This window comes from Mus caroli, unplaced genomic scaffold (assembly GCF_978045245.1).
Source record: "Mus caroli unplaced genomic scaffold, Mus_caroli_1 scaffold_13, whole genome shotgun sequence".
Lineage (NCBI taxonomy): Eukaryota > Metazoa > Chordata > Mammalia > Rodentia > Muridae > Mus > Mus caroli.
Genome location: NW_028227268.1, coordinates 50,898,641 through 50,922,431, shown reverse-complemented (window position 1 = coordinate 50,922,431; position 23,791 = coordinate 50,898,641). Strand labels below are relative to the sequence as shown.

At 51.4% G+C, this 23,791-nt stretch overlaps 3 protein-coding genes across 4 annotated transcripts in view; 1 reads left to right on the top strand and 2 right to left on the bottom strand.

Moving 5' to 3' along the window:
• Positions 1–1,565: 1,565 nt before the first annotated feature.
• On the bottom strand, positions 1,566–9,928 carry Aipl1 (AIP like 1 HSP90 co-chaperone). Its single transcript, XM_021177953.2, has 6 exons — positions 9,833–9,928; positions 9,082–9,261; positions 3,915–4,103; positions 2,919–3,095; positions 2,699–2,840; positions 1,566–1,768 (listed from the first exon to the last, which is right to left on the bottom strand). The coding sequence occupies exons 1-6, from the start codon at positions 9,926–9,928 to the stop codon at positions 1,566–1,568; spliced, it is 987 nt and encodes a 328-aa protein (XP_021033612.1).
• Positions 9,929–15,444: 5,516 nt separating this feature from the next.
• Positions 15,445–19,224, top strand: Pimreg (PICALM interacting mitotic regulator). The gene is made up of 5 exons (XM_021178250.2): positions 15,445–15,759; positions 17,376–17,653; positions 18,042–18,137; positions 18,704–18,757; positions 19,054–19,224. The coding sequence occupies exons 1-4, from the start codon at positions 15,472–15,474 to the stop codon at positions 18,735–18,737; spliced, it is 696 nt and encodes a 231-aa protein (XP_021033909.1). The 5' UTR covers positions 15,445–15,471; the 3' UTR covers positions 18,738–18,757; positions 19,054–19,224.
• A 679-nt stretch (positions 19,225–19,903) lies between these two features.
• Positions 19,904–23,791, bottom strand: part of Pitpnm3 (PITPNM family member 3) — an 88,774-nt gene continuing 84,886 nt past the window's right edge. For both annotated transcript variants that reach the window (XM_029484174.2, XM_021176711.2), the window contains exon 20: positions 19,904–23,760. In XM_029484174.2, the coding sequence (XP_029340034.1) occupies positions 23,455–23,760 (306 nt within the window). In that variant the 3' untranslated portion in view covers positions 19,904–23,454. The remainder of the gene's footprint in view (positions 23,761–23,791) is intronic.

Here is a 23,791-nt window from a genome sequence, read left to right as displayed (position 1 = left end):
GCCTCACGATACTCCCTCGTGTGCTCCTGCAGGTCCCTTCCTCTGTCCTCTCCTGCCTCCTGCTCACCCTAGACACGGGTCATCTACAAGACTCAGACCCAAGTCAATTTTAAAAAGCCCGACCTTTTCTCCTGGGCTCGGAAGGCTGACACTGAGACCTAGATGCCAGGAGCATCCTCATTATGGTGGCCCGGGGATCAGGGGATCAAAGAATTGGGATAACTGCAATCAAAGCCTGCCAGCGGGGAACACACCCGCACAGCCACAATCATGTAAATGTTGTTTATTGATTTTTCAGAGGTTCCAGTCAACCTGAGCACAGAGCGCAGACCTCATTTGTTTGCAGAGCTCAGAGTGGATGTTAACCACCAGCGTGGTGGAAGGGAAGTACATCCTGCCCTCAGGGAGAGAGGCGCACAACGATGGCTGGCAGGAGTCCCCAGAGTCACCAAGGTCAATGACATTCAGAGAGGTTCTATCGATGAAGTGACAAAAAGGAACCAAGAGAATCAGAAATCCCAAAATACAGCTACCCAAGCCCAGGAAAGAGTGGAACCCCATTTGTAAGCAACACTGGTACATGATACAAGTGGCTGCAATGGAGACTTGTGTAGAGAGAGAGGGAGAGAGAGAGAGGGAAAAAGAGAGAGACAGAGACAGAGACAGAGACAGAGAGACACAGAGAGAGAAACTACCAGAAAAATACAAATAGGCATGGTGGAAAGAATAGGGGGAGAATTACCCAAAAAAAGGAAAAAGAAAAAAAAAGAAAGAAAAGCTAATTTTGTTTGAAAACATCATAATGAAAATATTGTGGGTGCTAAGTAAAACTACTGTTAAGTTGGGACTGGAGAGAAGGTTCAGCTGCTGTGAGCATTTGCTGCTCTTCCAGAGGACCTGAGTTTGGTTCCCAACGCTCAAGTAGGACAGCTCACAACCACCTGTAATTCTAGGTTTATAGCATCACAAATCCTCCCCTGGCCTCCTTGGGTGCCTGTACACATGTGGCAGACACGCAGACACGAATACACACACAAATAAAATCAAATAAATCTTTTTTTTAAAGTTTGTTTATTACAACTGAGCTAAGGAATGGTAGTTGTCCTGTGCCCTTTGTTTTGAGGTTTGGGGGAGGGGCTTTGATTTTCCATGGGCATCTATGACTTTGAACTCACAAGATGCATTTATTTATGTGTCAGAAATCAACCCCAGGGCTCCAGGTTTGCTAAACAAGCTCTCTACCACTGAACTATATCCCCAGCCCTAAGACATTAGTCTTAATGTGATTTAATACAGATATGTGCTTAAAAGTGACATCAAAGTCCTGGTTAATTGAACCAAGGATGCCCAATCTATGCTTGCTGCACGGGCACAGGCTGTGGGAACGCAGAGAAGTCACTGGTAGCCTCCTGGTAGCCAAGAACACCTCCCCTGGGGCACCCTGCAGCAAGAGGAGCAGCGTGGCTACAGATACCCAGTCCATAGCCCCAGCCTTCGCCCCAGGGCTTCAACCCGCAGCTCCCACCCAACCTAACCCAGTCTAACTCAGTGGAATCCAGCCCAGCCTAGCCCAGCATGCTCCGGCAGCGCTGCCGCTCCTCCTCCTGCTTGTCCGCCAGGCGGCTCTCCAGCAGCCGCAGTTCCCTGAGCACCGCCTTGCGCATGGATGGCTCCAACTCAAGCACTTTCTCCAGGTCCGCCTTGGCCTCCTCAGCGTTCCACACCTCCGCGTGAGCACGTGCGCGCATATAGTAGGCCTTCACGATCCCTGTGGAGAGACGTGCACAGCACCCACCCAGCTAGTCCCAGAAAGCCCCCAGCATTCGGCCACCCAGCCTCCATTTCTTCCCAAATCCTGTGACCAATTTCACTTTAAGAAATCTACTGTTAAGCCGGGCGTGGTGGCGCACGCCTTTAATCCCAGCACTTGGGAGGCAGAGGCAGGCGGATTTCTGAGTTCGAGGCCAGCCTGGTCTACAAAGTGAGTGCCAGGACAGCCAGGGCTACACAGAGAAACCCTGTCTCGAAAAACCAAAAAAAAAAAAAAAAAAAAAAAAAAAAAGAAAGAAATCTACTGTTGTTCCCCACGGAGGACGCAAGCTTTGTCACCATCAGACCCTGTCCTCACACCTGACCAGTCTGGGTGACTGAGGCTCAGTGCTTTAAGGGTGGAGGTGCTTGGAGCTGGTTAATTGTTCTTATCGTTAGCCAAGCACCTTCTCAAATACTGCCAGAGACCTGCTGAAAAGTGTCAACTTCATATTTTTCTCTGGATTGCTGGCCTCCTTTCAAAGCCTGGCTGCTCCTCCCAAATGGCTCATGGAACACACAGCCATATGCACACTTGAAAAACATAAAATACATACGATTTTAAAACCACCTCCCTAAAGCCTGGTGTAATGGCACTGGAGGCTGAGGCAGGAGGATCACCAGTTCCAAGTGAGCCTGGACTAGATCGCCGGCCTCATTCAGAAGCAGACACCTCCCTCCATAAAATATCATCCACCCAGATGCACATACAATGCAGTTGCAGGCTTGTGGGAATCCCCTGGATGAAGACAAGCTTCCATGCCTCATGGGGTGGGGAAGGTCTACTAAGGGCTCCCAAGGTGCCTGGGGCCTGGCTGCCCCGTCTCTTTAACCCCCATCCCGCTCCCCCACCCTCACTCCTACCCCCTCACCCCTGCCAGGGCTGCACCTGGGTGGTGTCGTAGAATGTCGCTGGTGTGCTCCAACACCTCGTAGTACTCCTCCTTCTTCAGCAGGCACTGGCAGTAGTTGAGGATCAGAGTGTTGATCATCTTCTCCAGCTTCAGCCACTCAACCTCCCAGGGCTTCTCCTGCAGGAGGAGCAGAAGCTCAGCCACCTGCTGCTAAAGGCTCTGTCCCAGCCCACCCAGCCAGAGGTAGCCTCACACCTTGGTCTGAAGGTTCCTCAGGCACACAATGGCCTCCTGGTACTTGGTGGCGGCCTGATCATAGCGGCCCAGCTTGTAGAGCCTGTTGCCTTCTCCATGAAGAAGAGGTACCGCCTGCATCCTCTCTTCATTATTCAGGTTCCACGTCTCCCTCTGGTACTCATTTGGGGCCTCCACCTAGCCCAGGAGCTACAGGTTAGCCACCAGGCGAAAACCAGACAAGAAGACACCCCCCCACCCCAGTGTCCTTCTGAAGGGATTCCCTATGTCCCACAGTGAGGCACCACACCAGAATAAGGCTCACTGGTTAAGACCTTGAGGACAGAGCAAAGAAGCAGCAAAGCCCAGCCCTGCCCTAAGCAAGCCAGTGCCTTTGGGCAGATTATGAAAATGTTCCTTTCTTTAGGAAAGTTTGCTTTCAATCGTTGGAAAACTGTCATGAGTACTCACTGTGTTAGCACAAGGCACTTTTATTGCCATCTGGTGGGAATTTATCATCATAATAACACAAACATGTAGTCTCTACAGAAAGCATCTCGGAAGGGATGCTCTTGCTCAGTGTACAGACACAACTGTTCTTTTTTACTTCCCCATGCAGCCCTCAGGTTGAGCCTCAACCTTGCTCATGAGCTGAGTCCTGACCTGGCCTTGACCTTCAGCCTGGTTCTTCCAGATCCATGGAGGATCTCTTATTATGCCAGACCCACAAATCACAGGGACCAAGGAAGAGGCCGCAACTCTAAATCTTGCAGAAATGGAAGCAGATGACCGATCAAATAAAAATGCTTCAAAAATGAAATTAAATGCGTTTTCAAACATTGGTTCCAAATGAGCCTTTTCCTGGTGGGGGGAGGGGCTGGTTTTGCAACTTTCAGTTCTCCTGGGGTCCCTGACTAGCCTCTTATTTTCTACAGAAACATGTGAAGTGGGCATGGGATAGGGGGTCTGCAGCATCCCTCCTGACCTGGGCCAGCCCCTCCCACACCTGGCTCCCACCTGCAACAGCTCAATCAGGAAGACAAGAGGCTGTGGCTCTTTCTGCAGCTCATCCAGGTCCTCGTAGCCCAGCGTGTGGTATGCAAACATGTTAGCCAACCCGCACGTGTGCACATGCCAGCTTGTGGGGTCCTTGCCCTCAGCCACCTGCCGCAGACTGCGGGACAACATAGGGTAGACCCCTGTGTGCTGTAGAGATATGGAGAGGGATGTCTCAGCTGTCAGAGCCTACCAGGCCACACCTAGTCCATGCCACACCCTTCACAACAGAGTGCTGATGTTCCGGGACACCCCCAGAATAACCATATTTCTCAGTGTACCACCAACTGCTTTATATCTGTCTGCACCTCTTGTCCTCGTCACCACCCATCCAAGGACCTACTGTGGATATCCCTGGGCTGCAGATGTAGAACAAGAGCCTGGAGAGAGAGGCTAAGCAACTTTCTCAAGGCTGCACAACTAGGCATGACACAGACAAGATTCAAACCAGCCTCCCCAAGCTGTGATTTTAACCACGTATTGCCTCATTAGAGCCTTGTGGTTAGTATAACACATTTCTTCCCCCAAGAAACCCTTGAGCCTCACAAACCCAAGGCTCTCAGCATGCAGCAGTGGGAGGGACCAGGGTCCTAGACTGAGACAGCCATCAAATGTGACAGTGCAAATGTATGTCTGGTCTGATCCAGCCTACTCCATGCTAAGCCTCAACTTTCCAGTTGAGCCTCGGAGCCCATCTCCACAGAGGTGAAATTGCCCAGTTCAGGGCCCTACAAAGTGACTCTAGTCCCTTGCTCCTGGTAGGAAAGACAGAAGCTGAGAGTTGAAGGTCACCTTCCCCACCCCAACTGGTCTGGATTAGCCCAGATGTCCTGGGCTGACTTCTGAGAGGCAAGGCCAGATGGCAGGTGCCTGAGGATTAAGGCTAGGGTAAGGGAGGGAGCACCGAGCTCCCACCAACTTGCTTCCAGGAGAGACCCACGGGCGCCATTTGAGCAGGACCTCATACAAAGGCTAAATTCTGCTAGACACCTGTCAACCTGGAAGGCCCAGTGCCCAATCCCATGCCTGGGGTTATAAAATGACATCAGGAACAGGATAGAATCCCGAGAGACAAGGACAGGTTGGGGACAAGGCAGGTCTTTAGTCTCCTAGCAGCAACTTTGAGAAAGAGAGGGATCCTAGAGCCCTCCTTCCAAGCAACAGGTTATAGGCACAGCAGCTGTCACTCATGGGCTCTGGATATCTGAGGACTCAGGCAATCAGGGAGCCGAGAACTATGGTTTCCTCTTTGCTCTGTGGCCAGAGCCTGGTGCAGGCCAAGGCCCTGTCTGCACTGGAAGATGCCACCTGCAGCGTCTCAGGCCACATTCATTGATTTTCACCTGTGCATATCAATCACTTGCCCACAAACAGTGCGTTGAGTCTGAAGGTCTGCTTTTTAAATTGGTTGGCAGCATTTAAAAACAAGTGAGCGCAGAGCTGTATTGGAGTCCAGAACCCAAAATCCTGCCACTCCCAGCTCAGGGGTGGCACCACCCACAATGGTCTAAGTCATCCCAAAACAATTAACAATCATGAAAATGCCCAGACAGGCCAATCTAGTAGGAGCATTTCCTCAATTGAGAACCCTCCTCCAAAATGACTCTGGCTTGTGTCAAGTTGACGTAGAACTAATCAGCACACCGTGTGAACTCCTAGGTATTCTTTAAGACCCAACTCTATGTCACCTACTTGAAGAAGTTCCCCCAAAGACTCTAAAGCAGTTAGTGTTCTGCTTTTTGTGACCCCAAAGTGCTCTGCCCTTGTTCTCTATGCCATGCCCTGGTTGCCTCTCACTCTAACAAGCTAAGGGTCTGCTCCCCACAATTCAGTTCCTCCAGGATTGGAGTCCACCTGCATCACTTCTAACACAGAATAGGCCCAGTGGGTGCCCAGGAGTTGCTTGATGATGTAAGGAAGAGAGGAGGGGGAGGAAGAAGAGATCCTGGGGAGATAAGAGGAAACAGAATAAGGTAGAGATCTAGTGGCGAAAAATTGGATGATGGGTGCCAGGGAGATGGTACGTCAGGGAAAGTGCCTGTTGCACAGGTGTGAGGACCAAAGTTCAGATCCCTGGAGTCCACATGAAGCAGGTGTTGATAGGAAGTGCATCTGTAATGCTGGCGGTCCTACGGGTAGATGGAAAGCAGACAGAAGAGTCCCTGGAAACTCACAGACCAGTTGGTGTACTCCGTGGAAGGTGAGGCTGACCTTCTGAGACTGGTCATGACCTCTGACCATGTATATACAGACACACAGACAAAAATAAAAACCTATCTTGATTGTAAATGGACACTGATTAAATTGAGACCTGGGTAGAAGAACTTTGGATAGATGGATGGATGGATGGATGGATGGATGGATGGATGGATGGATGGATGTGTGGGAGGTTTAGTGATGAAAGTCTGGATTTTGACTGAACACTGGTTGACTAAAAGGATAAATAAAATCATACCTGGGCAGATGAGGGTGGGGTGGATGGATGTATAGATAAAGTATGGCTGTCTACGTGGACAAGTGACTCATGTGCACATTCGTGAAAGCCATGAGCATTGGGAAAACCAACAGTCACCATGTCTAAAGCTTGCCCACTATGAGATGTCGAAGAAGCCAAAAGACCACAGAGTCACAGGACAACTCCTGGAGGGAGCAGCAGCTCGGGACTTTGCAAACAGCAAATCAGTCAACTAGTCAAGATCTTATTGACAGCATTGTGTTCTTGCAGCCTACCATGTTATCAAATATGCACCCCGGGGAGCATACTTGAGGGGAGTAGTTATTCTTGCTGGTGACAAGGCCCTGTAGAACAGAAAGCCTGAAGTTGGTACGCAGGGGTCTCACAAGGTCAGGGGGCCTCTGAGAAACAGTTCTAAACTAACCTATCACAGAATAAGCCAACTGGATGAAGTCCTGAACTGACAGACACACTTTTTTTTTTCAATTTAAAGGACATTAAGATAAAAATTATAACACAGAGACTGTTGCAAAGAAAAGACGTTGGGCTCCTGTGTACTGAGGAACACCCAGGTGTAATGTGTTACACTGCACTCCTATTGGTTGGCACTGTAGTCTGGCCTTATTGAAAGATGCATGTATCCAACAGGAAGGCTAAGGACCCCATTTCGATCCTGCCCCTCAACTTGTTTGAACCACAGCAGGTTACTTCCTCTCTCAGAATCTTACCCACAGCAAGGCTCCTCAGTAAAATGAAAGTGTGGATCGTCAACATTCCAGCTCAAAATAATAACTTCTACTATTTAACCGCCTTATAAATACTGTGACCTCTGCTCATTTATTTATATCATATTCTGTGATTCCCAAAATAGCCCTGGGCATGTCTTCATTCACTTACAGATAAGGAGAGAGTGTGGCAAGGGGAGAAAGGACCTCCCGGGTCACTCCACACTAATAGAACACATCTCAAATGCAGTCTCTCTCTCTTACACACTGCTCTTTCAAAAAGGTCATTAGCTCCCCATGAAATAAAGAGTATCTATCTACCATCCGCTGTGAAAATCCAGGGGGAGCTTTGTGATAGACAGCTCAGCTTGTCAACACCTGAACTCACCCATCAATCTCAATCTTGAGATAGGCAGGCACAGTGGGGCCCTCTGTGAGAAGTTAACAGAGCTATCTGTGACTTTAAACAGAGGCTGGGGGTGGGACTCCATTGGTCGAGCACTGGCCCAGCATGCACAGGTCCCTGGGTTTGCTCTCTAAATAAACCAAGGGTAGCGGTGCATACCTGTAACCCTTGAAACTGAGCAGGAGGGTCAGAACTTCAAGGTCATCCTCAGCCACACCAGAAGTCTGAGGCCAACCTGAGTTACATGAAACTTGGCCCAAAAATAACAAGGGGGGGTGAGAAGGAGAGAGGAAAGAAAGAGCTAGAATCTTTTCAAGCCCTTGAGGCTAAAAGCCCATTTTTCAAAAGTACAGGAAATAAAGGAATATGTCAGACAATTACATTCAGAAGCAACCAGCTGAATCCAAATGTGTGTGCATCTCTCCAGGACTGCTAACTCAGGCCCGACATGACCCAGAAGAGGCAGGAGACCCCAGAGAGAAAGGAGACACAGGGCCATACTGCCAAAGCCTAACCCATTGACCTTATTTGGGTCCTGCCTGAGCACAGAAATGTCACTCGTTTATAAAGAACAAATGAGAGAGCTGGAGGGATGGATCAGCCGTTAAGAGCATTTGTTGTTCTTTCCGAGGAGTAAAGTTCAGTTCCCGGAACCTATGCCAAGCTGCTCACAGCCGCCTGCAACTCCAGCTCCAGCGGACCCAACCCCCTCTTACCGCACTCTTTGGGTACCTGCACTCCTGTAAACGAATGCACATAGATACACACATGTATACCTGGACTTAAAAATAAAAACTTTTAGAATGGAATAAATTATATGGTCAGAGAATCCTAACTGTGACAAGCAGTTAGAGAACATGAAGAGATTGTTTGGGTTTTCTGAAGATGTAACAAGGATGCTGTGTGTGTGTGTGTGTGTGTGTGTGTGTGTGTTTAATGTCTTGTATTTTTAGAGTTTCAAATTCTAGTGTGTCTACATGAGCTGGCACGATGTCTGAAATTTGCCCATACCATGTGGGATACTGAAGAAAGTTCCCTGGACAGAAGTGGATACAAGGGAGGGTTATGCATTGATAGGTGGCAGGAACTCACAACTTGTTTTTTCCTTGACTTTTGCATATTTGAAAGTTTCTCTAAGAAATACCTATCCCTCCCAAGCACGAAACAAGAAGTTGTAAAGATGTTTTCTATGTGATATAAATATGAAGTGAGTCATAGAGTTGGGAGGAATGGGGGAGGGGAAGGATGTGCTAGGTGGCTTGAGTCTCCAGGATCTACGATGCTGAGCAAAAAGGAAAGGGGGACCCTCTCCTCCCATGCGAGGTCACATGTTCCCACAGCCCCTGAGCCAACCACATACCCCACGTCACTTTAAGGCCTGCTTTATCTGAAGGGCTGGGTGTCATGTTTGTAATGGCAGAGAATAGAGATGGAGGTGTCTTCGCCTGCAGTGTCTTGTTTTACCCTAACGTTCCTGAACCCTGACAGCTCTGGGAAGCGCATGGGGGAACAGAGGGCAGAGGGAGCCACGAGACTACTTACAATGGTGTCGCACCAGAACTCAGCCACCTCGCCCAGCCGCATGGAGGTCAGCAGCGTCTCCCACACCTCCAGCTTGAACATGTTGCCGATGACGATGCTCATGGGCTGGCCCACCTGCTTGCTGTCATCGATCACCGTGCGCTCGTCATCACACTTCATTGTGCGGAAATGAAAGGTCACCTGGTCCCCAGAACAGAGGGCTTTGGTGTGGACATATCTCCCCCAGTTCCAGCAGCCGTGTCACCCAACCACCGCAGGCTACTGAGGCTGTCCTTGGGGGTCAGCTCGCCCGCATCTCACAAGATAAGATGCCTCAGCTCCCCTCAAGAAATACCTACAAGTCCCTGCAAGGAACCCATTGCTTTCCAGCAAACCCTATGCCTATCTTTCACAGCCAAGGGCCAGGAATTCCTTCTCCTATAAGCTCCAATGTCCAGGGGTGTGTTCCTCCACCCCTGAGAGACCCATCAAACACAAGAGGACAAACTCCACAACTCCTGAGGTTCCTTCCTACTAAGTTGACATTTGGAGCTCTGGAAAGTTTCCTTAACCTCTCCTCTTAGCTAAAGCTACCCTGAAAACTACCAAAAAGACCTGTCTATAAACTCCAAAGCAAGGGAGCCTGGGTAATGGACAGGCAAGTCCAGCAAGGGCCTGCCTGGCTGCAGTAGGGAGGGATACCTGCAATGCCCTAGGCCCAGCTGAAACAGAGAAAAGAACCATGGGGTCCTATCGGGGAGTAGATACTCACTCGAGAGCCAGTGATGAAGCTGGGGAGCTCTCCCGTCCCCCCATGCATAATGGTCTTCTTGACACCCTCCACATTGAGGAGTAGAGAGACGTCCATGCTGCAGGTAGGGGAGAGGTTTGTTCAGGCCTAGATAATCCTACCAAAGCAGGGAACAATCTGGCTGATACCTGGGAAGAGGCCTGTGCAAGCCTAGATAATCCCACCAGAGGGGAGGACAGCAGCTGACGACACCCAGGGGATTTCCGGACAGGGAGGGAAGAAGGAAGAAAGGCAGAAGGAAGGTAGTCTAGGCACTACAGACCCCACCGTCCACATTCCTCAGGATCTCTCAGCAGATGCAGATCCCCTGTCTGACACCCATAGTGACTACATCAAGGTTTTCCTTTGTGCCACCTCAACAAAAAAGGTCCACAGATGTTTCTGTGGAGAAGGAGAGAAGAAAGCAGGCAGCAGTAGACAGCTGGGGCCATCCGAGGGAAAAAGGGGGGAGGCCCAAAGCCACTATTGCCTGTCCTGTACCTGTAGTGCCAACCTTGTCCCAGTCTCTGACCTTTAACATCTCCACTTTCCCCTGTTCCTCTCCTCCTGGGGTCTGGGAGAAGGTTTCTAACTTTGGGGTGACTAAGAGAGTTACCCCAGTTCTGGGGGAAATTGATAAATTCCTAGTGTCAAGCTTCTGCCTCCACTCTAAGATCTGGCTGAGGGGTCGGGCTCTCCCCAGTCCTTTAGAGGGCCTTTGTCCTGGGTTCAGAGAAACAAGCAGAGCTTATGCGGAGCCCACTGAACCCCCTTGGGGAGCTAGAGGAGAAAACGTAATGTGTCGGCTTGGTGTTTGGCGCCACCTTGTGGCCAGCTCAAATTTTCATGCTTTTTTCCCAGAGCCTTAAGGTAGATAAAGGATTCTGACCACACCACCACCAGTCCCTTTCGGGCATTGACCGTAACAGACCTTGCCATGAGGGGACATTATAGCTGGCTAATAGCCAACCAGAGATTCCTACATTAATGGCTTCATGGCCTTGGGCAGTTCCCTTCTCCAGGAAGGCCAGAATCCTGGGGATATCCAGCACCCTCAAAAGTCTTGATTTCCATGAGAAGTCCTTGCCTTAAAGGGCCACAAACCTAGGCCAACCGGTCAGAAACAGGATGCAACCTGGCTTTATAGAAAGCTCTCCCTGAGTGCCAGCGGCCCCACTCGGGCCTGTTTCCATCCCAGCCTTAGAGAGGTGTAGACACTTTTTTCCTGTTCCATCTCTCTCCAGCCACACAGTAGCTTAAAGGAGCATGTCATTGAGGAGGAAGAATGGACCATCAGGGAAACCAGTGCCTGCCATGCCACATACACCTGGGTCAGGTACTGACTCTGAGATCCCTGCTGTATTCTCCCGACCTGACGTGTGCTCTGTGAGTTGCTGTATAATGACTCCTTATAATGCAGTCTGACTCTGAGATCCCTGCTGTATTCTCCCGACCTGACGTGTGCTCTGTGAGTTGCTGTATAATGACTCCTTATAATGCAGTTTCTCTTTGGGACATTTCTCTCTCCTGATTAGATGCACAATGGCAGAAAAGGACTTTCATGCCCCATCTGGATGCTTCACCCTTGGTTACTGTTTCCACATCTTACTTTGCAGAGCGTCATAGCACACAGCAAAGGGATTCCAGAGGTCAGGCTTCACTGCTAAGGAAGGGGGGAGGGGGTGCTGGTCCACTGCCTATTTAGACCATAGCTTCAAAGGTTTCCAAGGTCTCATTGGAAAACATTTCCAGTCACCTGTTCCTCTCTTTAAATCCAGATGACTTCCCACTCTCTTCAGATCTGTTCTAAGCTCCTGTCCTAACCTTCAAGTCTCTGGCCCTGGTCTCCACCCTAGGTATGCTGTTTCTCTTAGCCTTACTCCAGTCAGTCCTGGAATGTGGCAGTGTTCCTGACGTCACCCCGCACCCAGTGCCTCCGGTAGAATGCCACATATTTGGGAAAACCAACCTCCAACCAAGCTAAGGTCCCAGTGCCCCGTGTACTTCCCATAGTCCCTGGCTCTTTGTACCCATGGCACTCTGCACATGGTAACTGCTGGGTGTGGATGAGAACTAGTGAAAGCTTTGAGGCAGAAGCAGAAGCCAGGAGAGAGGGGGCTGCTGGGACACCCCTCTTCTACCCCCTCCTCCTCCGCAGAGGAAAAGGCAGAGCTGAGCCTCACTTGGGTTTCTTGCTTTATTGTCCTCCATCTGAGGAGACCCTGCACCTGGCCCCCATCAAAGAGCTACACCTGCGTGGAGCCCCCCCCCCCAGCCTCTCTCTATGCATGGCTGAAGGGAGCAGCTTCCCATTCAGAAGAAAATACTTCTGCCTTCTTTCGTTGCCATGGAGACTTCCCTTCATTAACCTGGTCCGCCAGTTACAGCTCCAAGTGGCAAAAGGGTAGAGGGCTGCAAGCATTCAGAAGTCTCTCTACAGACACGCCATGCATGCACACACACTCTAGATGCTTAGCAAGGATGTGTGACCCAAAGAGAGGAACACGGGCTCAGAGTCAGAGACCCAGGATCTCCGCCTGTCTGAATCTCCAGTGTCGTCATCAGTAATGAAGTTAAAAATAGATCCGACTCCCTAGACCTACAGTGAGAACGGAGAAGCAAGAATGTGGATGCTCTTAGCCGAGTATCTGACGAGTGGTTAAGGGCTCAGAAATTATAAGCTTTTATTATGGATGCCTTGACACGCCAGGCGCTGATGCAGGTGCTGGGGGAACTGAGTGCGGGAAAGCGCTGAAAAAGAGAGAGAGAGAGAGAGAGAGAGAGAGAGAGAGAGACAGAGAGAGACAGAGAGAGACAGAGAGAGACAGAGAGACAGAGAGACAGAGAGACAGAGAGACAGAGAGACAGAGAGAGATTCATTTCCTAGTGTTTCGTCTTCATTGAGTCATACCCACACTTTGAATTCCGTCTTCATAGAAACCACTCTCCTCCTCCCTCTGATTCACTGCAAGCATCTCCTGATTGTGATCACAAACACGAGTGGCCTAACACAAGCAGGTTGAGAAGCACGCATTTCTGATTCCTGGTAAACAATCCCATGGAGGAGAGAGGGGCTGGGGAACAAAATCATCGAGCAAAAGAGAGCTCATGGGCTCTTGAACCTCAGCCTATACCCACTGTCACCCAAGGTGACAGCAATGGAGTTTCTCTGAGCACATCAAACAGTCACAGTCATTCAGGGAGATTTGTTTGGGGTTGTATGGGTGTGTGAGAGAGACAGAGACAGAGACAGAGAGAGAAGTGTGTGTGTGAGTGTGTGTGTGTGGTTTCTTTCAAAGAGTGGTCTTAAACATGATATGCCCTGTGCAAAAACAAAACAAAACACAGTCACAGAGATAAATGCCTACAAACATATCCTCTGCCTAGCCAGCTCATTGCCAAGGTCTCATGTTTAGGTAACGGTACAGTTCTCTGATTGATTATTGGAGATTTGGTCTGGAAATACTTGTCTCTCTACACATGCTGAACTTGAGAGCCATGGGTGTAAGAAAGAAGAAAGCACAGGGTTTAATAAGTCACAAGTTCCCCCTGGTGAGGTGAGATTAGAGAGACTTTGGGGGAGCAGGGAACCAGAGTGTCTCCCCCTGGCTCTGTTGGCTTTATGCAGCCAGCAGGAGGTGACAGGACCCAGAAGAGTGCTGGCTTCAGGAGTCAAGGGAGAGACCCCAGCTGGGAAAGGGTGGGATCTGAGGAGCAACAGTGAGAGGGTCAACCCTGGTCACACAGACAACGTCCCTGCATGCACAGCCTTTGGGTCCTTCACCCTGCTACAGTTAGTGAGTGAACTGTACGGCCAGTCTCTCTACACCCCAGCTACCTCACAGAGCTGCAGAGCACTGGGGATAAAAGGGGCTTGCTGATAGAAAGGGAGTGTTTGCAAGTGCTACACACAAATCAACCATTATTATAGGGGGTTGGGAGGTAAACACTGAGGTTTAAGGAGAGGGTCAGACAATCCTGACACCAGGAAGAGGCCTGAAGAGTCTCTAAGAGTCTCACTCCAGGCTAAGGAAAGGAGAGAGGAGGGAGAAGAGAAATTCTTTTTGGAGGACCGATAAGAAGGCCCTATTGTGGCACACCGAGCCCCTTGATTTTAATCTTGGGGAGGCTGAGTGTGGCCAGTTAGAACCAACCACCTCTAACTCCAGCTCCAGAGGGTCTGACTTCCTCTTCTGTGTCGCCACCACCCCACCCCGCAGGCATTTACATGCACAGAGACATATAATTAAATATAATTTTAAAAAAAAAAAGTCAAAACCATAAAAATGAAAGCATGGGAGAAAGTGACCCAGGCTGGGTTGTTGTTGTTTGTCGTCGTCGTCTTTGTTTCTTGGTTTGTTTTTTTAGCTTGCTGGCAGACTACAGGAAAGAAAGATTGAAAGATGCCTAGAGCAAGACCAGGCAGAGGAACTGACTTAACTGTGGAGAGGGTGATCTACAGTCTGTCCCCTCCTCTGAGATGTGCTTTCTTGGGCGCCGCCAGCTGGGTGTTTGTTTGAGGAACAGACAGGGGCAGGGCCATCTCGCAGGAAGGAAGAGAATTACGCGGGGAATTTGAAACAAAACTTCCCAGGGATCGCAAAGCTCAGCAGTCCCAGCCTATCGCTCTGACAAAACTACTTATCGTGGGAGAGAAGTTAGGCGGGGTGAAGGACTGAAAAGGGTGCGTGCCCTGGGTGGCGGTGACCTAAACTCCCCGCAGCATCTTGCACCCTGACCTGCAGGCTTGAGGGAGAGAGCCTGGGAGAACGAGGGACTAGGCGCGGTCGCCTGGGACTAAGCAGCCGGGATGTAGGGAGTCGGGCTGGGCGTTAACAGTGATCCGGTGGCGATCTGGACCCCTCTGCAGCGAGCCAGGCGGGGGTCCCCGAACGATGTATGGGCGTGGCCAGGCCAATCCCAAAGCAGGATTTACAGTCACGAGAGAAAAAGACCAATCGAAATCCAGGGGCGGCGGTGGTGGATGGCTGATAGGGCCAATGGGCTGCAAGCGCCGGGGCGGGGCGAGGCCGCGCGGAGTTTCAAATCGGCTGCAGTGTGCTAGGAGAGGGTGCCGATCTTCGGGTCCGGGTATCAAGCAGGGAGGTGAGCATGCCGGGTTACCGAGGGGCTTAAGGAGGGGGGTGGGGGACGGTCTCACGGGAAGCTCTGAATGGGAAACGGGTCAGGAGCTCTGGATAGGACCCACAAGACAAAGGGAATGTCTAGGAGTTGCAAACGCCCCATCGGATCCGAGGCCATGGCTGGATTGCTAAATCTGCTCCAGAGAGGAAAATTTGTGAAAACAGCATACTGCTGGTGCCCTGCGTAAGCGCCGAGGCTCCGTGACCTGTGTGCCACTCCACTTAGCCTATGGGGAATAGGCTAGGATGGAAAGACGGACAAATTGCCGCCTTGCAACGGAGGCAGCTGCTGACCATGATGCCATTGGTCATCTTTCTGGCATCCACAATTGCCCAACAGGCCTACCCCGCGAGGTTCCACTTAATCTCTTTACCAGTTCCCAAGGTCCCTGGAGCCTTGGAATGGGGTCAGGGAGTACTTTGATGACCTTTTGACCTCCCCAGGATCTAGCGGGCAGCGGAAACTGGACCAAGCACATGGCGTCTCAGTGGCAGGGCATGAGGACCTCTGTGCGCAGAAGATCACTCCTAAAGGAGGAACAGCTAGAGAAGAAGGAGGTGACCCGGTCTGCTGGGGGTCATCCGGAGACCGGTCCCTTGGGCTCCCTGTGCAGACAATTCCAAAGGAGGCTGCCTCTGAGAGCAGTCAGCCTGAACCTCGGTAATGGCCCCTCCTGGAAACGCCTGGAAAGTCCAGAGCCAGAGCAGCAAGGTCTTCAGGCTGCAGCTCGCTCAGCCAAAAGTGCCTTGGGCGCCATGTCCCAGGTAACAATGACACCACCGGCCGTCTGTTTGCAGAAGGGTCCTTGGTGTTGACTGTCCCTATCCTCAGGGAGACCCTAGGAATATAGACTCCATGGGGTCTTGGGGTTTGATTAGGTTCTTGCCATTTTTCCCAGAACCCTGGTCATTCTGGCACATAATAGTTTCCCAACAAATCAGTAGGTGAATAAAGTCATGGAAGAAATTGATGTTCCCCATGCAAGGTGACCTGCCATGTCCTGTGATAGAGAATTGCAGGAAATGGCTATCTATAAAGAGATACCAGTCTCAAGCTTAGTGGATAAAGACTTCCTGGAATAGGTGACTCTTCCAAGATCACTCAGGAAAGGGGAGGTGTATGTAGGCACAGGGCCAGTGGAATGCTGTGAGTGAGTCCAGCGTGGATGCTGAAGAGAAGAGTCCCCAGTGTGAAGTTAAGCAGTCAGCACAGTCCTGTGTGCTGACCCCCATTTAAATTCTCCCAGTCACACTCTTACACCTTGGCTGTCAACTATTTGGTAGAAAAAGGCAGAGGAGCAGGGCTTGCAGAAAGGGGCAACTTCCTGAGCGGTTCAGAAGGCAGATTTGAGGGGTGGTGTTTGTGTGTGGTGTGTCCAAGAGCCTTCGAGCAGATATCTTCTTTTTAATGGTTTAATATTTATTTATGGGAGGGGCGCTTAGGCAGTGGTACTTGTCTGGAGGTCAGAGAAGGAATAGGGTCTCCCTCCACCATGTGGGTTCTGGAGTCAGGCAAATTGCCTGGTTTGGTGGCAAGAAAATGTACCTGTCACGATATCACGTTGACCACACCTAGGTCTTTAAACCTGGAGCTGGAGATGTGGGCAGGTGTCCCCTGGACAGGACAGAAGCTATGAGAATGAGCAGACCTCTAAGAAGAGAAGGGGGAATGGCCCCTGGCATCTTGCTAGCATTCTGATGGTGTAGGGAGAGAGAGCAGAGAGGTCTCCTTGCCAAAGTCTATCTCTAACTTGGAAGAGTCCTAAGATTGCTTTCAACATCGCTATAGCTCAGAACAATGAAATGTGACAGTTTGTCTAAGGTCACCCAACTCATGAAAACTTATCTCGGGCCTTGCTCCAACTTCTGGGTTCTGGTTTGCCAAGGCAAAGACAATCTAGCAAGACTGTTTGACCCAGCCACATGTCGAAGATTTAAGGGTTGGGACTCAGCCCTGTAGATTATTGGGAGCCATGGAAGGGCTCAGAGCAATGAAGTGTTATGACCAGACCTGTCATTGAAGTATCTTAGACTGAGATGGAGGAGGGAAGAGAAAGAATAGGACTAAGGTAGGATCCAGAGCTGGTATCCAGAAAACTGAGCCTCCCTCACTCTCTGAGTTAGTTTCTGCCCGGGGGGCTCAGATGTAGAGTGGTCTTGCTGCTACCTGCTGAGTTCCCACAGTGGATCTCAGGAAGGTCTTGCAGGAGAGTACCATCTCACGGAGAGTCATGTTGTTGCTCTTGGCTGCTTACTGTCGCTGCTGCTTACTAACAGCAGACTGTGTTTGTGGGGCCGGCCCTGGGCTGGAAGAATGGCTAGAGCCTGGTAGCCCACCTTGGTCCTATCTGTGCCAACCTTCGCACATGAACCCATCACAGAGGATCCAGGAGTCCTGTCAGAGTGGCACCAAGTGGCTGATGGAGACACAGGTGAAAGTGAAGAGGAAGCGAGGGGCCCAGAAAGACAGAGGGTCGCCACCACCCAGTCTGAGCCAGAAGAACACTCGGCTATGCAGGGCCAACCGGGATGCTAGAGTCGGGGGACATCTTCGCCTCTCTGGCCAGATGGGTCCGCATGCCCATCGCCGTCAGCGGCTAAGGAGGGAGGCTGCCCTCCGGAGCCCCTGTTCCTCCACAGAACCTCTCTGCTCTCCCAGGCAAGTAGTTGTCTGAGCCCAGCAGGACCTCCCCTTCTGTCCCACAAGTCTCCTCAGTCACCTGGGACAAGTATGCCCTGCCCCAAAGCTGGTGAGGACCTGAGGGGGGAAAAAAATCTCTGAGCCTCAGTTTGCCAAGCTGTAAAAGGCATAGGAGATGAGTATCACTCCCTTCTAGATGGGAGACATCTGGAAGACCGAGGCCCAGGTGCAAGACCAGCAGCAGCCCTCATTGAGCTATAAAATAACTGCCCATTGCTTGGCCTCTCAGGCTTGCATGTCACACCCCAAAGGGAGGTTCTAGTGGGGCTTTCCCAGTCCCCCGGGGTCACCTGGGCCCTGCTCAGGGCTCTTTCTAATCCCAGCTGTGACATCTCCTTGTGTTCAGTGAGTCTGACAGTGACCTTGAGCCTGTGGGAGCCGGAATCCAGCATCTTCAGAAGCTGTCTCAAAGGCTGGACAGAGCCATCAAGGCTGAAGAGAGGTGAGCTGCATCCTGGGGTCAGGGTAAAATGGCCATGGGCTCCTTGAGCCATACCGTATTTCTAGAGAGGGTGCTGGTTCTAATACCAACCTGTCTCATGACCAAGACCAAGTCCTTGTCCATCTGTGCATCTGCCTCCTAGGATGATGGTGAAGGATGTACTAGGAATCATCCAGGTCATAGATTCCCACCTTCTCCAGTCACCTTGAACCTCACATGTGGCTGGGTACCTGCTTCCTGAGAGACCTCCCCTTCCTCCAACACCTTTCATGGCTCCTCTATACCCTGTCTACCCATAATTTGGCAAAAGCAACGTGGTTGCTCTGGAGTCCCTGGTCTGTCTGTTCAGGACTCCAATCTGGGGCCAGAGCTATGACTCTGAATTTGCCCAAACTTAGAAACTGTTTTCCCACAAAGGGTTCTTGGGCCATATGTCCCCAGTGGCCATGTTCCCACCATTCCTACAGGTTCCTGTCTTGTCTAGTCTGTGCTTTTAGAACATAGTATGTGCCTTCAGGACATAAAGCATCCCGGGTCAGCAATCCTTCCCCCTTCTCTGTCCTTAGTGGTGACATGACCGTCTCCCTTATCCGTGAATGAGGACAGCAAGCATCCTTCAGGTAATGACCCTGCTTCTTTCTCAGTTTCTTCCTCCTCCTTCTTCTCCTTTTCCCACATGTGAGTTTGCACGCACACTTGCAGGAGTGTAAAGAAGTGAATGGAGTAAGAAAACCACAGCGTAGGTTGGTACAGAGTCGTCCACTTCCCTCAGCCAAAGCTGATCACATCAACACCCTGTGATTTCAGAGGACTGAAAGTCAACTCTCAGCCTCTCAATTGGGAGAAGGGACCTATAGTATCCTATATCCCCTGCCTTGAGAATATAGAGACGCACAGTGGAACCTCTGTCTTACAGGAAGCCGGCTCTGTCCAACCACCAAGCCACCAGGATGTCCATGCCACCCAACCCATGAACTTCCTGGAGACGGCTTTGGGTTTATCAGCATCCCCAGGCCACTGCTAACAAGGATTTGACTAACATAGGGTCCAGAACTCTTCTACTTCAGTCGTATCTGGGCCCACTGGTAACCACTAGCCACAGCCTGAGAGTTATTTAGGAAGACCTTGAAGAGGTGATGGGAACTGCCCATGTTCCCCCAGGGGACTCCTGGACTCGGGCACACTCGTCTGGCTCTCCAGCTTCATAGTTGTCCATCCATATTAGGACTGTACCAGAAGATGCTAGACAGTTCTGAGTCTGGGAGCTAGGACCAAGGACCTGCAGGAGTCATCCCACAAACCCTCCCCCGTATTCCCAGGGCAGATGTTCCGGAAGACCCACTTTCACTGCTGCTCCCCACCCCCAGGACCCCACAGGAAGAGAGGAGGTATTTGCAGACTGCAGGCCTCAGCTCACGGAGCCTACTTATCTTCTCCATGGAGGGGCACTAGCGTGCCTGGAGGGGAATGCTGTTCGAAAGCAGTTTCTTCTCTTTGTAAATTATTTAAGACATCTGCTATGTCATTCTATTAAAAAGATACCAGTGTGTCATTTGTAGATCACATTGTTTTTTCGTAATAAAAGCTCGCTTTCGATGCTTGGCATGTTTTTAGATATCTATCTGCACATACCCTGACCCCACACTGACACCGTAAGTCTTGAGCGCCTCCTTGTGCCCCCCCCATCCCCTCCACCCCGTCCTTCTCTCAGAGGGAACCAGAGTATAAGAAAAGCTTTTTCACCTTAGCCCAAAACAGAGCGCATCTTAAAGGCAAATAAGGTTTTTATTTAAGTGACAATGTTTCAGAGTTAAAAACAGCTCACATCAAAATCAAGACCAATTGTAAAAATCTTTTAACTCCGTAATGCTGTTTTTTTTTTTTTTTTTGTCTTGTTAGAAATCGGGTATTTTACATTTTCTTTTCTAACAGATTTTGTACAAGGCAGCCATGAGGACTAAAATAAGCCTTTTCTATCACAGGACCATCCACCACAGAGTGGACTGGAAGTTACACACAGGGACAGGCAGACCGCAGACAAGGTCAGACCGGCTGCCACCACTGAGTAAACAGAGAGAAAGGGACAGTGGGTCTGAGTCTGAGGGGGAATGTCTTTCGCTGGCCACCCTCCTGGCCTCCCGCTCCTGGTGTCCCCCATCTCTTCCAGAGCGTGGACTCAAACTCTGATTTTTCTTCCTAACCTTCCTGATAGTTTCCCAACAAGATCAGAACTCAACCGGGCCTTGCTACTTGTACTAAACCTTTAACTTGGGTATATAAGAAATTCCTCCCAAGCCCAGAAGGAAAGAAAAGGGGACTTTTTTTTTTCCAGAGCACTTGGAATGGAACCCTGGGAATTCCACTGGAAAGTTGGTTGTTTAAGGCGGGGTCAACTGCAACGCTCCTACAGTCAGGGGTGCCCCTCCCAGGTGGGGCTTCACCTGAGCCAAATGTGGAGCATGCCTGCAAAAGTGGCACCTCCTCCAGACTTGGGGGCACCGGTCTGGCAGGGTCCAGTCTTCTATAGGTGCCATGTTTTGTCTGCAGGACACTTCCCGGGCATAGCTCTGGGTTGCAAAGTACCCAAAGTACAGTTTAAAAACCATTAGATACAGCCTCCCCTCCTTCAGAGGAGCACCCCAGTAATCTCAGGAATCCCGGGGCTCAGATACATATGTTGTAGCCCAGCACCCAGGCAGGAAGGCTGTTTGTCTGAATGCATGAAAATAATTTACTTCTTTAAAAATATCTCATGGTGCTTAAGGGAGAGGTCAGTCTCGGGGGGGGGGGGGGGGTATGAAGCTGGAAGAACAGACTCCAGCCACCCACAACAGGACAAGGGATAAAGGAAATTATCAGGCATCCCTCAGCCGGGGCAGGACAGCCACCACACGGGAAGAACAAACATGCCACTCAGATACGGGAACTTTGGTCAAGCAGGAACGTGTTTCCAGCAGCTGGAGAGCAGGCACACCAGGAGCTAGAGGTAACTAGAAAAACAGCTGGATGGAGGGTCACAGGAATACTGGAGGAGGCGCCAGCACACCTCCTGGAGAACACTGGGAATAGGTTCCTTTTGTCTCTGACTCAACTCAACAAAGCACTAGTAGGAATCACGCACAGAGTACTTGCCAGGAAGCGCACCTCGCAGGCCGCCATAGCTCCTAGGGTGGTGGTTGCAACACCTGCACTCCAGGGACATCTCACAAAAGGGGTCATCCAAGCGAAAGAGGGGTGGGGCCTCTGGCTGGCTCTGGCCCACACAGAGCCCTGTCCCAGGCTCTAGTCTCCCTGGGGGCTCCCCACTCACACATGCACTCAGCCTGGGGGGTTCTCAGAGAAGGGAGAGGCGGAATATTTATCATTTGAAAGTTAGACTCAGTGGCTCCTGCTGAGCGGAGATGAGAGAAACGGGTCTGTCCGAACTCAAATCACAGCACTAAGGGAAAGGACTGGGATTAAGGTGCCTATGCCATACGAGCTGGTACCAAAAGAGAGGCAAGGATGATTTGGGGGGCTGGGGACAGGTATGAACTTCTAGGAGGAATGTGGAGGAGGAAGCAGAAGCTGGTCCCACGCCTTCTTGTCTGCTCTGTAGCCCCCCTGGCAGTGCTGGGTTTCGTTTGCTGAATGCAGTGCTGATGGTGCAGTGGAGAGCTGGCAGATGGGACAGGATGGGCAGAGGGAACAGGAGCTGGCAGGCTGGAGAAGACATTTGAGTGGAAAGGGCAGAGTGGGTACTGGGAGCCCGCACCCCACCCCTCCAGCCTCAGGGAGGCACCCGGGTTGCTGGGCAACTCACAACATGGTGCCAGTCACCCCCATCGGCAGCCACCACTGGCTGCATGGGAGCTGCAAGAGGTAGACATTGAGCAGAAGCGACACTGGGCTGGCATGTGCCTGCAGTGTACACAGGTACTTGGCCCTGGCCTCAGTGGCAGCCCAGAGGGCCCCAAGACACCCAGGTGACCATGCAACAGGTATCAGCCTGGGCCAGAGAGCAAAAGGAGGCCTGTGCCAAGGCCAAGGGCTTGGCAGCAAGGAGACATGCCCGCCCTTGCCACCACCCTAAGGGGTCTACCTACCCTAGAGGAGGTTCTAGGCTCAAACCAAACTGAGTGGCCAGGGAGAGGAAGAGAATACAATGGTTTGAGCCAATATTCCATGAACCTCCAGAACCCAAGATCTCAGCTCTGTGCAATCCAGAAACCTAAAGGGAACTGTGAGTCTGAACAGAGCTATGGGAAGGGCAGCCATGCTGTCACCTTTTGTTAGTGGAGGGAAGCAGTTTCTGTTTCCCTCTGTGTTACACAAATCAACTTGTTCTCCATGAAGTAGGGTCTTCCTCTGAAATGCTGGACTCCCTTTCAGCCCCACCCCCAGAACCTTTCTCCAAGGATGGGGTGGGGTGGGATAAGGAGGAGGCCCACAGGGCATCCTGAAAAGCCCCATAGAGCAGAAACGCTGGGCGGCCTAGGAGTCAAACCCAGTACCCATCTCAGCCAGAAGGCCCCCCTCTCTAGTTACAGAAAAAAAAAAAAGGCAGGGCCCAAAGAGTGAGATATGCTACAGACTCCAGGGCACACAGCCAGACCAAGTGGGAGGAGTCCAAGGCAAGATTCAGGGAAGAGGACTGTCTTCAAGGGCCACAGGAGAATAAGGATACTGAGAACAAGAAAGGAGACAGAGGACAGCTGCAAGACAAACAGTCAGCACCAGGCCCAGTCCCCAGGATTGTGGACAAACTCCACATACATAGATTGGACCCAGGGAATATCTTCTCCCATAAAGCGATCTCTCTGTGTCATAAGACAGCCAGCCCCAAAGTGGTGCCCGGATATCACAAGGAGGGCAGACACAAATGCCACTTTCTCCTCTACAGACAGTTGCTGTACCTGCAATCGGCCACCTGCCTGGCCGCGTGCCCAGCCAGCGCTAGGGGCTTCTCTTGTTAGAGCCTGCCTAGTGCGGCTACAGAAACCTAGCACGCAAAAAGATGGTCAACTTTATCCAAATACTGGCACAGGCAGGCTTGGCCCCAGGGTCTCACACACACAAACATTACCCCTGACTCCAGCTTGCGGGCACAGGAGTGGGGAGGCGGCGGCGACTTCACTGAGACACCCCGGGTTTCACCCCATCTCAGCCCAGAGAGCTCCCCAATGTCAGGGTAAGGTCCCTCCCTGCTCTGGTCGGACACTGCTGGACAGACACGGGAGGGAAAAAGCAGGAAAACGCCTGTGTCGGGGAGAAGGCAACCCTTCCCATCCCTGCAGGCCGCCTAGCTGCGCCCACGGTACTGAGCACCGCCCACCCCTCAGGGCACCGACTCGAACTTGGGGGGCCCACGCGCCCAGCTGAGAGCCGGCAGCGGCCGCTCGTGGTCCTTGTCGGACTCGGGCTGGCTCTGCGCCCGCTCGGGCTTGGGGTTGGCGGCCGGTGGGTCCGGCTGCTGCACCGACATGGTCCTGCGCAGGTGGTTGCGCTTGCGCAGAAATTCTGGCTGCGCGTGCAGCCCAAAGCTGCCCTTGCGCAGGATCATGCGCGAGTTGTTCTTCTTGGGGCGAGAGCGGTGGCTGGCCTCCAGTGCCGCCAAGTGTGCTGCGTAGCCTTCGCTCAGGAACTGTGGAGGCAACAAGCGTCAGGTTAGCATC